This window comes from Artemia franciscana, chromosome 3 (genome assembly GCF_032884065.1).
Source record: "Artemia franciscana chromosome 3, ASM3288406v1, whole genome shotgun sequence".
Lineage (NCBI taxonomy): Eukaryota > Metazoa > Arthropoda > Branchiopoda > Anostraca > Artemiidae > Artemia > Artemia franciscana.
Genome location: NC_088865.1, coordinates 25,533,417 through 25,547,090, shown reverse-complemented (window position 1 = coordinate 25,547,090; position 13,674 = coordinate 25,533,417). Strand labels below are relative to the sequence as shown.

Below are 13,674 nucleotides of genomic sequence, written 5' to 3'. Positions count from 1 at the left end.
CAGTATTTGATATTAATGTTGGCTCATTTTAGCAAACTTTATCCTAAGTTATGCCTAAGTTGTTTTGTCCAATTGCAAATAGTGATAATTAAGATAGTGTTGTTTTTGGGGGTAAGGGGTTGTTGTTTTTTACCTTTGGAATTTAAACGTCTGGCATATCAGTCAATGTCTGGTTTGTTATGATTTTATCAACTTCAGAGATGTTTTCTTAGAAATCATCCCTAAAGAAAAAAAACTATAATGACCCTTAAACGAAAAAATAAGGTTTTAACGGAAACTTTTTTTTTACAGTTATCCTATAAATATTTTTGAGTCTTTAAGAGTTTAAATGAAGGTATTTTGGCTTTATTGGAAAGGCCAGCAGTTTACGAACTAAAAAGAATGATTTTCTTCTTAAGTTATGTGACACTTTAAATTGTATTTTTTTGAAATTTAGAAACTTTCATTTCGACCCCCACCCAGGGTCGTACCCAGGGGGGGAGGTATAGGGTTTCAAACCCTTCCCCAATATTTTTGTCTGACTCTTAAAAATGTAACAAAAATGCGTCTAAATAAATTTTTGATGTGCTCTAAAGTTTTCTGTTTACTCCCCCTCCCCGAAAAAAATCTTGGATGTGCCCGCGTCTTCTACCCGCCCCTCAAAGAGGGAACATGGAAATATTTTGTCTCATAAAACTTTTTCCTGTATAAATTTTGTTTTAAGTCAGATTCATCTGGGTTTTGGCTTGTAAAGTTTCCCTTTTCCAAAATTTCAATGTTTTACTTTTCCAAAATTCAGTGCTATTTTTTTCAATTTGTCAATACTAGGGGCTTTTCATAGAAGCATTAAAGAAAAGCTTGGACTAAGTCAGCTTTCCATATCAAATGGATTCATATTGTGTAACATTTTATGGGAGTTTGGATTTTTTTTTTTTTTTTTTTTTTTTTTTTTTTTTTTTTTTTTTTTTTTTTTTTTTGGGAGTAAACATCTCCTTAATTTTTTTTTGTATTTTCAAGATATATGTATACAATAATAGACACCCTGTGTCTATATAGACACTGCTTCATCTTAAGGTCCCACGCTCCACCTGGGTACTTTTCTAAAATGTTTAGTTTTGTTTCACTCGTTTACTCTTAATCAGTCTTGAAAATAAGCAAGTTGCAGTAAGAAGTGGCACATAAGACACTAGAGGATTTCAAACAAATTTGTTAATATTTATTTATTTTTTTGTAAAAAAAAGAATGTTTTAAGATTATTTGCCGCTTGAGAAATAGTAATATTGTTTATGTCACAATTAAATATAATAAATGTTTATGTCACAATATAATAAAGTTGAAAATTCGCATCGCAAAATGTATCCTAACTTAAGTGGCTAAGGACAATGAATTTAAAACGAGTAACATTTTACGGATGCAAAGATGTTTAGTTTTGAGATTGAATCTTCTTTGAAAGATTATTGCAAATACTGCCATTTTTAAACCCAAGTTGTTTACTAATTTTGATGGATTGGCTCAATTTACAAACTTATATCCACCATCACCACCCTCCCATCACCCCTACCCAAAAAGAACAAATTTCCCTCAATTATACTTGTTTGTTTCAGCTAAACTGTATGTAGTTCTTTAGCTCTGCTAGAATGGGCTCGGGAATTTTTTTTTTTATCTAAATCTAAAGAATTTCTTTGAAGATAAGGGGTTTATTGCCTGTACTCTTAAGCTTGAATGCCGGGTATTTTATTCAGTATCTATCTTTACTTTAATTTGGGTTTTCATTAGCTTTTATTAGACGTAAACGCCATGTATTTTTCGTCTGCCGTCACCTTCAGAACTTATTGATGGTATAGTTTGATTGTTAAAAAGGGTTTATAATTACTTTTATCCCTTTCCTCCTCCGGGAATTGATATGAATAATATGTTATAGGCCAAATTCTATTTCGCCACCTGTCTTCTGGAAAATGCAATTTAATTTTATGGATATAAACGAAAATAATTGGCACTGGAGCGGAAATTAATTTTAGAACTTATGTCCTGAAATCTGATGAGATTAAATGGTATGTCAATGCAGCCCAAAATTGATATTTTAACTTACATGTGTTTTCCAAGAAAAATCTGTTATAGCTGATAGGCGCGGTATTGGCTTTATTAGTATAGTGTGTAAAGTTTTTTTTTTTTTTTTTTAATTTAAATTTTATCTGGAAGAAAAAGCAACTGTTTTAAATAGCAATACAATTTGTTTAACTTTTTCTCTTTTATAGATAAACAGTGATGCCTTGCTTCAGTCTCCCGTCCGTGATCCAGATAGTCTTTTACAGGAAATGGATGCTAATCGTCTTCGTGCTGTAATATATAGAGATGTGGTAGGATTCCTTGTCGATTTATGTATCTAGTATAAAAACGCTACTAAATAGTAGCTTTTTTGCTATAGGCCTACTATCACATCCAGACACCATAGGCTATTCTATGTAACATGCTAGGAATGTTTTTTTTTACTCGTGTTTTTCGAAACTTTTTTCAAGTAGACCCTTGTTTTTCTAATTTCTATTTCCCTTTTGAATTTCCTAACAATTCGCTTTTTTTTTCTTTTTTTTTTTACTTTCATAACCCACAAAGAAAAAAGAAAGGTGGAAGGCGCATTTATGTTTGTGTATTATTTGGGGAGGGAATCTACTTTGGGGTTTTTTGGCTAAAGAAAGAAAAAGTAAGATGTTTGTCTATTACAGGAAGAGACGAAGCAGGCACAGTTCCTATCCCTGTCAATTGTATATTTCATATCCGTCCTTATGGTGTCCAGGTACCGTGATATTTTAGAGCCACCGATCATCCCACAAAGACGTACAAGCACTGCAACCCTGCCTCCAGGTTCGTCTATATACTGTATATAAAAGAATATACTTTTTCATATCTAAAGTTTTATTTTGTACCATATTTAGTTAATCGCACGACATTCATAATTCAGTACATACTAATAATAAGACGGTATCAATGGTGTTACAACACAAATTGCTAATGTATATGGAAGCCTCGATGATTTATTTAAGGTTTCATTAATCAAACAGTTCGCGGTAACGAACTGTGGCAAGCAGCGACCCGTCTCAATGGTAATCAGACTCTCAAAACGGATACCAGTACATACATCAAAAGAATTGTATAGTTATGCTGATTTTAAATATACAAGTTTCATCAAGTTTAGTCTTACCCATAAAAAGTTACGAGCCTGAGAACATTTGCCTTATTTCCGAATAAAAGGGGAACCACCCCCTAAAAGTCATAGAATTTTAATGAAAACCATACCGTCAGATTCAGCTTATCAGAGAACCCTACTGCAGAGGATTCAAGATTCTATTGCAAAAATGTGGAATTTTACATTTTTCGTTAGAAGAAAGATCACGGAGGCGTTTTTTTTCTCAGGGATCGTATTGACCCAGTGGTCCTAGAATGTCGTGAGAGGGCTCATTCAAACGGAAATTTAAAAGTTCTAGTGCCCTTTTTAAGGGACCAAAATATTTGAAGGCAACTAGGCCCCTCCCACGCTCATTTTTACCCGAAGTCACCGGATCAAAATTTTTTTCGATAGCCATTTGTTGAGAATAGTCGAAAATCTAATAAATATGTCTTTGAGGACGGCTTAATCCCTCATAGTCTCCAGGAAAGAGCTGCAAGTTATGAGCTTTGCCCTTCGTTTACATATAGTATTGCTTATTGACGAAGTATACTGACGTTTTCAGTGGGTGTTTCTTTTGGTAGTGGGGGAGGGGCTGGGGGTTACGTGAGAGGATCTTTCCATGGAGGAATTTATCATGGGGGAAGATTATTTCCATGAAGGATTTTTCTGGGGATTTTGCAGGATGTTGGATTTTCCATCAGCATTTAAAAAAAAAAAATGAGAAATTAAAAAAAAACGAATTTTTTCAACTGAAAGTAAGGAGCAGCATTAGAACTTAAAATAAACATAACATTTACGTATATGAGGGGGTTCGTCCCCTCCTCAAAACCTCGCTCTTTACGCTAAAGTATTTTTAGTATTTCAAAAGAGCTATTTATTCTAATTGAACGACCTTTGTGGTTCAGGGGTCATTCTTAACGAATCGGAACAAAATTCGAATTTAGATGTAAAGAGTGAGGTACTGACGAGGGGGCGACCCCTCCCCCCATATACGTAATAAAAAATATACAGATATTGAAGTTCGTTACGTAAGTTAATTTATAAGTTACGCATATTTATTACTAACAAAAATGTTCGTAAATAAAGTTGGAAGTTCTAGTGGCCTTTTTAAGTAGCCAAAAAATAGGAGGGCAAATAGGCCCCCTTTTATGCTCATTTTTTTCCAAAGTCACTGGATCAAAATTTTGAGATAGCCATTTTGTTGAGTATAGTCAAAAATCAAATAAATTTGTCTTTGAGGACGGTTAATCCCCCACAGTCCCCCTGGGAAGGGCTACAAGTTATGAACTTTGCCCTTTGTTTACATATTAAATAAAAAAACAAGGTTTTTAAATGAAAGTAAGGAGCGACATTAAAACTTAAAACGAACAGAAATTACTCCGTATATGAAAGGGGCTTTTCCTTCTCAACGCCCCGCTCTTTACGCTAAAGTTTGACTCTTTCTCTTAACTCTACATTTTAAAACAGTAAAAAACTTTAGCGTAAAGAGCGGGGCGTTGAGAAGGAAAAGTCCTTTTCATATACGGAATAATTTTGTTCGTTTTAAGTTTTAATGTCGCTCTTTACTTTCATATAAAAAACTTGTTTTTTTTATTTAATTTCTGAACGTTTTTGAATCAATACATGTTTTGATTTTGGCTCTCCGCAGAGGAATAATTAAAACGAAATTTGTGTATTTATTTGTTTTGGCTAAATGGTTTTCTCATAATTTTGATCGAACGATTTTGAGAAAAATGAGCGGGGGAGGAAGCCTAGTTGCCCTCCAATTTTCGGCTAATTAAAAAGGCAACTAGAACTTTTAATTTTTTACGAATCTTTTTATAAGTAAAAGATATACGTAACTTATAAGTTAGCTTGCGTAAAGAACTTTTGTATTCTCATGTTTGTATTACATATATGAGGGGGTTCGCTCCCTCGTCAGTACCTCGCTGTTTACACTAAAGCTTAAATTTTGTCCCAATTCATTAAGAATGACCCCTGAATCACAAAAGCCGCAGAATAAATAGTTGAAATTACTAAAAATACTTTAGCGTAAAGAGCGAGGTATTAGGAGGAGGTGAGCCCCTCTCATATGGGTAATAATTTCTGTTCGTTTTAAGTTTTAATACTGCTGCTTACTTCCAGCTAAAAAAAACTTTTTCATATTTATTTTTTCATTGTTTTTTTTTAAGTTATGCTAGTAAATCCTGCGCTCCCTTCATGGAAATTTTCTTCCCCCATGACAAATTCCTCGATGGAAAGTTCCCCCAGCATATCCCCCTCTTCTCAACCCCTGCCTCCAACCAAAAAATCCTCCTGAAAACGCCTGTACACTTCCCAATAACCATTACTATATGTAAGCACTGGTCAAAGTTTTGAACTTGTAACCCCTCCCACGGGGACTCTGGGGGAGTAAGTCGTCCCCAAAGACATAGTTATAAGGTTTTTCGACTACGCTGAATAAAATGGCTATCTCAGAATTTTGATCCGTTGACTTTTTGGAAAATAATTAGCGTGGGAGGGGGCCTAGGTGCCCTCCAATTTTTTTGGTCTCTTATAAAGGGCACTAGAACTTTTCATTTCCATAAGAATGAGCCCTCTCGCAACATTCCCCTCCCACGGGGACTGTGGGGGAGTAAGTCGTCCCCAAAGACATAGTTATAAGGTTTTTCGACTACGCTGAATAAAATGGCTATCTCAGAATTTTGATCCGTTGACTTTTTGGAAAATAATTAGCGTGGGAGGGGGCCTAGGTGCCCTCCAATTTTTTTGGTCTCTTATAAAGGGCACTAGAACTTTTCATTTCCATAAGAATGAGCCCTCTCGCAACATTCTAGGACAACTGGGTCGATACGATCACCCCTGGGAAAAAAAACAACAAATAAACACGCAAAAATTTAAAATTCCATATTTTTGTAGATAGGAGCTTGAAACTTCTACAGTAGGGTTCTCTGATACGCTGAATCTGATGGTGTGATTTTTGTTAAGATTCTATGACTTTTAAGGGGTGTTTTCGCCTATTTCCTAAAATAACGCAAATTTTCTCAGGTTTTTAACTTTTGATGGGTAAGACTAAACTTGATGAAACTGATATATTTAAAATCAGCATTAAAATGCGATTCTTTTGATGTAGCTATTGGTACCAAAGTTCCATTTTTTAGAGTTTTGGTTACTATTGACCCGGGTCGCTCCTTACTACAGTTCGTTGATAGTATTGGTTATTGACGAAGTATACTGACGTTTTCAGTGGGTATTTCTTATGATGGTGGGGGGGGTCATGTTTTAAGTGAGAGCATCTTTCCACTGATGAATTTATCACGGGGGAAGAGAATTTCCGTGAAGGGGGTACTGGATTTTTCAGCACTATTTAAAAAAAGCAATTAGAAATTAACGAGCTTTTTCAACTGAAAGTAAGGAGCAACATTGGAACTTAAAACAATTAAAAAATTACGTATATGAGGGCGTTCGTCCCCTCCTCAATACCTTGCTCTTTACGCTAAAGTATTTTTAGTAATTTCAAAGGAGCTATTTATTCTAATTGAACGGCCTTTGTGGTTCAGGGGTCGTTCTTAAAGAATTGAAACAAAAATTTGAACTTTGGTGTAAAAAGCGAGGTATTGACGAGGGGCCTCCCCCCCCCCCTTATAAGTAATAAAATATACGAATTTAGAAGTTTGTTACGTTTGTAAGTAACGCATATTTATTACTAATAAAAACATTCGTAAATAAAGTTAAAAGTTCTAGTGGCCTTTTCATTAATTTAAAACGTTCAGAAAAAAAAACAAGTTTTTTTTAACTGAAAGTAAGGAGCAACATTAAAACTTAAAACGAACAGAATTTATTCCGTATACGAAAGGGACTGTCCCCTCCTCAATGCCCTGCTCTTTACGCTAAAGTTTGACTCTTTTTCACAACTCTACTTTTTAAAACAATTCAAAACTTTAGCGTAAGGACCAGGGCGTTGAGGAGGGGACAGTCCCTTCTATATAAGGAATAATTTCTGTTCGTTAAGTTTTAATATTGTTCCTTACTTTCAGTTAATTATTTCGTATTATTCCCAGTGCTACCCAGTGACCCAGTGGTAATGTATAGTTGCACACCATCTACTAATGAAAGGATTGCTAAATCTTCCAGAAGGGGAGGGACATTCAAAAAGTGTAATCCAGGGCAAATTTTCTAACTTTTAGTAAGAAATTTTGTTTACAAATTTGGAGGGATTTGAGGGGCAATGTACCTCTCAAACTCGCTTTATTATAAATAATGTATTTGGAATAAGTCTGCAATATAAGTGTGCCAGTGTGACAGCTGGCCTCTCGAGTGGAATAAAATAAAATTTTGATGTACAGAATGAAGAGAGAGGGAGGAGGGGTGGTGTCATCAATACAAAATTCGTCTGAAGAAATCTGTTGAAAAAACTTTAAAATTATTATTTTCAAATACTTTGACATGTCAGCCCCCTCCTCCCCTGTAAAATATTTTAAAATGTGTCCTTTTTAGGGATCATCATCATTTTCCTCGTTCAAAAATTAAACTTAACCCAAACATCGTGGATTTATCCATAATCATCAAAAATTAAAGGCGTGATAAAGTTTGCATAACTTTAGAAAAAGGGGAAAGGCACCCCCCCCCCTAAAAGAAATCGAATCATAATGGAAAGTCCGCTTTGAAGTATCTAACATGTCTGTAAAAGCTAGAAGGTTTGAAACTGCTGCTATTCGGAAAATAATGTCATTTTCTTTCCGGGAATGGTGGTCCAGATGCGTCTGTATTTTCGCCACTGTATGATTTTTGGGTTGAAAACTGCTTACCAATGTTCAAAGCATAAGCAACAAACTTAAAAAACTTGTATGATGTAATGTATAATTCGTCAGATAGAATTCAAAACTAGTTGAAATAGTTCGAAACTATTCAAAACTACTAAATTTAAAAAATATTTATATCTAACAAAAGACGTAATCAAGTACTAGGTGTCTCACTTTTTGTCAAAAACCGTAATATCAATAGGATGTTTTTCCTCTCACTAATGACATTGGAACTGTTTCCAATGGTAATACATGAAGAAGTTGTAGATAAATTAGTAACGTGATATTGTATTTTAGAGATAGGATTTGAGATTATCCGACATAGCAAAAAAATCGATGAATGAATGATCTAATCGAAGAAGATATATTATATTCATTTTATATCAAAAGGCTTTTTCAACTTAATAAAAGAAAAAATGATATTCAGTATAAAAATCGACTTTAAAAAGAAATGGTGCCGAATATGGCCTGTGCCTTAAATATATAGGGACATCAAAAGAAGCTGGAGTAAAATATAACCAAAAAATGTATGAAGGGGAGCATTAAGTTGGGAGCAAACAAATAGTATTCAAGATTACATCTTTTAAAAAAGCGACACAAAGAAAATATTAATTATTGAACATATATGCCCAGAAGGAAATACATAATCAGATTTTTTGGTTACTCTTTCACATTATGCAAAAAAAATATTATTTCCTTTCTTTGTTTTTATTTACTTACAAATTTGCACTTGCTTTATTAGAAAACCAATAGACCCTTAAAAAATTATTAGTTTTATCATGCACTAATCACGTTTTTTCACGCTGCCTTTGGAAATTGTGTGTGCATGTTCAACAATGCAGCACTCGACCACAGGTTTCGCGATGCGCAATCTTCATCTTGGAATCGCAATGCAAACCACCGCATTTTACCTTCTGGTAATGCAAAGGCAAAGGAATTTCACTCGCGGCTGTGCAAAGGTACTAGCACAACTAGGGGACGATGCCATATCCCAGCACATAACACTGCACTTTTTAGAGGTATTATAGATGTATCAGCACTGCTACAAGTCTTTTTGTAGAATCGTTATTAAGCTTTTGCATGTTAGCTTGCATGATTTTATTTCTGAGCAAAGTTAAAGATAACGTTTTCACATCCTCACTCATTTGGAGGAAAGTATGAAACTTCTATGTAGGTTACAAAATTTGTTTAATAAATAACTAATTAATATTAGGGTGGCGGCTATGCCCTGAGATACAACTAAACATACTCTTTCCAGCGACTGATCTGTCAGGCTATCAGTAGGTGTCTTCTTAACTTAGATTAGTATTTAAATAGATATGGCATGCTTGTTTTTTACTCTCTAGATTGTTCATACCTAGCCAAATAATTTTCCATCTGAGCCAATCTGACTAAGGCTCCTTTTTCATTTTCAGATGAGTTTTAGCACCACAGTCTCTAGAGTATTTCCCGACAGTGAGAATACAAAAAAAAGGTGTGTTTTTGGGTTCATGATTATTCTGAACTTTGGTGTGTGTGGTGGGGGGGGTCCTTAAATTCTTGTTTCCACGAGATCTACCAAAACGGGCTCTCAGATCTTAACCGAGCTTAGTGGGAAGTAAAAATCAGTGCTTTAGCATTTTTTTTTCTTTTGAGCTGGTAAAAAAACTGACCTACTAGGAGATGTCATATACCAGATGAGGTATATAAGGACATATACCAGAAGGGGTCGTTGGATCATAAATTTCGTTGGTAATAATGCATGAAATGTGTTTGTTTTTTTATTGTTTTTTCTGTCAGTTATCTGTTCCTGGTTTATAAATTAATTTGTTTTTTGCATAAAATGGAGTATGGTGGGGCAAGTTACAAGGCGTTAGTCGAAAGCATATATTATGGCACCGGTGATTACCTATCCTTGCCTATCTAGTGAAACAATATACACCTCTGAGTTTTTCAGATTCATCACGGACATTTTATACAATCAGAAAAGGCTAATTTTATTGTTGTTTAGAGACGCCTTTTGCTTATATGAAGAGCCTAAAAAACGTTTATTCTCTAAAGAGAAAACGTTTAAAGCTTGTGTGCGTGATAAACAGTCATCTTGAACGCGAAAAGAATGAATTCTACTCATTGACGAAAGTGATCAAAAATAGATTTATTACTGAACTTCTACCAATGTATAGTAGAACACTTTTTTAATATCTGCTTGTTTAGTCGGGAAAAATTTTGTATGGAAGATTGTCGTTTTCCCCAATTATTGTTTTTTCATCAGTTATTTATTCAAGATACTTTCCACTTTTTTTGTTTTTTTTTTGTATCTTTGCTCCTTATGAAAGGTGATAATAACACTTTTTGCTTTTTTCTTTAGACTAGTTGGAAATCATGTAAGATTAGTATACATTCTCCTTAAGTTTAGCTAAAAAGTTCAGGGTATGAGTTATAGTAGTATATACCCCAGTTGAACCAACTGATGGAGATACTAGTGACTCAGATGAATTTTACTTACAGTTACAGGAGCAAATAGACAGGGTACCAGGTAGAAATATGGTGTTTTTGCTAGGAGATTTTAATGCCCTGATTGGTAGATATAGGGATAGATGGTATCCTAGCCATGGTAAATTTGGTTTAGGAAAAGAAAACAGTAATGGCTATAGGCTTTCGCAATTTTGTAGGTATAACAACCTAGTTATAACCAATACGGTGTTTGGTCACAAAATGGCCCATAAGTTGACATGGTATTCACGTGATGGTAAGACAGCAAACCTTATTGATTATGTTATTGTAAACAGAAGACTAGCAGGATCAATACAAGATACTAGGGTGTATAGGAGTGCTGTTATTGATGTTAAAAGTAAAGATCACCATCTAGTAGTGTCTAAGGTTAATTTAAAGCTGAAATTTCGGTAGGGTAACTACCTCCCGGAAAGTTATGATGTTGGTGGACTCCAGGATGAAAATTTAAGAAAAAACTTCTAGGAAAAGTTGAATACTAGAGAGTTTAAAATTTGACAATGTGGAAAATCTGGAAGATACGGCTAGACGGCTTAATAGTAAAATATTATACTGGCATGTTAACAAATTGAAAGGGAGTAGCCAATCCGGACTAGTCCCAGTTAAAGATAGAAATTGGGCCACAATTAATGATAAGGAAAAGGTTAAAGAAAGATGGGTGGAACATTTTGAGTATATGCTAAACCGAGATACAGTTGCAGGAAAAGATATAGATGAAAATGAAAAAGTTTGTGATACCTTGGATGTGAAGGAAGATTTGTTTAGTGAAGAAGAATTAGCGACAGTACTAAAAGGATAAAAAAAATAATAAGGCTCCAGGTGCTGATAGTATGATTAATGAGTTTCTTAAATATGGTGGCTCTGAGGTTAGGAATAACCTACTGAAGATTATGAACATGATTTTTGAAAAAGGGGAAGTACCCAATGATTTTAGGAAAACCTTAATTAAACCACTGTATAGGAAAGGTGACAAGAGTGAATGTCGGAATTATTGAGGCATTAGTCTTGTCTCTGTAGGTAGCAAATTACTGAGTAATATGATACTTTTTAGACTGAGACATGCTGTAGACAAAGTTTTAAGGGAAGAACAATGCGGTTTTAGAAAAGGTTGAGGATGTGTCGACCAAGTTTTCACTCTTAGGTTAATAACTGAGAAGTCCCTTCGTTGTCAAACACCTTTGGTCCTTAGTTTTATCGATTATGAGCAAGCTTTCGATTCAGTTGATAGAAGAGCGTTAACAAAGGTCTTATCGTTATATGGTATACCAGAAAATACATTAAAGTGATTTGTCCTATGTACGAGAATAATACTGCTGCGGTTAAGTAGGAAATGTGGTTAGTAACTGGTTTTGTATTAAATCAGGAGTTAAGCAGGGTTGTGTTCTATCCCCACTTACATGGATCATTTTGATGGATTTCGTCTTAAGGAGCACAGGAAAGGCAATTGGAGACCATGGAATTAAATGGGGAGGAAGGACGCTCCTGGACTTAGATTATGCTGATGATTTAAGCATATTAGATGAAAGTGTGAGCAAAATGAATGAATTTTTAGAGGTTTTGCGAGTTCAGGGTGCTAAAATAGGCTTGAAAATTAATTTTAAGAAGACTAAGTCACTAAGGCTAGGAATAAGTGAAGATGAACAGGTGACATTAGGTAACGAAAAGATTGATCAGGTTGGGAGCTTCAGTTATCTTGGTAGTATTATTAGTAAAGATGGTGGGAGCAGTGAAGATGTTAAAAGTAGAATAGCTAAGGCTCAGGGTGTTTTTTCACAGTTAAAAAAAAAAACTTTGGAAGAATAGAAAGATAAGTCTGCAAACCAAAATTAGAATATTGGAAGCCACATTGATGACCGTGGTAAAATATGGCTCTGAAGCATGGGCGCTCCGAAAAGCAGATGAAAATTTACTAGTTGTTTTCCAGAGAAATTGCCTACGGATTGTTCTGGGTACCCGGCTGACTGACCGTATTTCAAACAGTAGGTTGTACGAAAAATGTAGTTCAATCCCGCTTTCTAGGGCTATAATGAAAGAAAGGTTGAGATGGCTAGGCCACGTTCTACGGATGAAGGATGACAGATTACCGAAGATTGTCCTTTTTGGCAAACCGTCTGGGGCTACACTGAAAGCAGGTCGTCCTTGTCTGGGTTTTGAGGATGTCATAAATAAAGATTTAAATGGAATGGGAACTTCCTGGGAGGGTGAAAAGGGGGTTGCTTTAAATAGATTAGGTTGGAGGAGGAGTGTGCGTAGCTGTGTTGGCCTCAGGCGGCTTAGTGCTGCAGTGAGTTATTAGTAGTAGTAGTAGTAGCAGTAAATTTAAAGTTTAAGCTCATCAAAAAGAAGAAATATTTGTTTGCAAATTTGTATAAATGTTTGTTATTGAAGGTTCCTTACCTAATGCTAACCCCCACAAAAATAAAAGTGGGTAATTTGTCTTTTTCTTTTATTTTCTAAAAATTCAATTTGAATTTTTTCGCTATTAAATTATATATAAATAGTTCAATATAGAATTGATTTGAATCAATTGTTTTATCATTTTAAAGTACCCCTACTCCAACATAGCTAAAAATCCAGTAGGTTAATATGTTATGAGGCATGTTGTAATTTATATACTAGGACATTTAAAGAAATCTTGAATTACTCGAAAGGTAATGTATTTCCTTTCGAAGCAATAGTGAACTTTGAAAATGAACACTCGGGAATCTGACCCCAGGTGCAACTGAACCCCCGTTTAACAGAACACTGATGCAACTCAGCCCTTGCGCAACTGACCCTCCCTGTAACTGAACCCCGTGAAATTCAATTCCATTCGACTGAATACTCATGCAATTCAGCCCTGATTTAACTGAACCCCCGTGCAACTCAATCCCCGCTTTACTGGACCCCCTTTTAACTAAATCCCTATGCAACTCAACATCTGTGCAATTCAACCCTGTTCAGCTCAACCCTTATTCGACTCAACTTCCGTTTCATTCAACCCTCGTGCAACAAAACTTCCGTGCAGTTCAATCTTCATCCAATTCAACCCAACCAAATCAACCGCATTCAGCTCAACCTTCCTTAAATCAAAAATATAACTCGAAAATGTTATTCAGTCATTTTTATCGAAGGTAACAATAGCTGACTATAATAAAATTGTGTTTATTTATTGGTTTGTTATTTTGTGTTCTTTTTATGCCGTTTCGATGTAAAAATGTCTCTCCCCCCTACCCCTAAAAATAATAATTTATCTTTCTTCCCTATATATTTGAAAATTAG

At 34.9% G+C, this 13,674-nt stretch overlaps 1 protein-coding gene across 8 annotated transcripts in view; it reads left to right on the top strand.

Moving 5' to 3' along the window:
• LOC136025077 (neurobeachin-like) overlaps nucleotides 1-13,674 on the top strand; it is a 271,780-nt gene that overhangs the window by 205,933 nt on the left and 52,173 nt on the right. For 4 of the 8 annotated variants that reach the window (XM_065700788.1, XM_065700785.1, XM_065700786.1 and 1 more), the window contains 3 exons: nucleotides 2,235-2,336; nucleotides 2,700-2,838; nucleotides 8,766-8,942. In XM_065700788.1, coding sequence (XP_065556860.1) covers nucleotides 2,235-2,336; nucleotides 2,700-2,838; nucleotides 8,766-8,942 — 418 coding nt within the window. The remainder of the gene's footprint in view (nucleotides 1-2,234; nucleotides 2,337-2,699; nucleotides 2,839-8,765; nucleotides 8,943-13,674) is intronic. The other 4 variants (XM_065700790.1, XM_065700787.1, XM_065700792.1 and 1 more) reach the window with 2 other exon arrangements.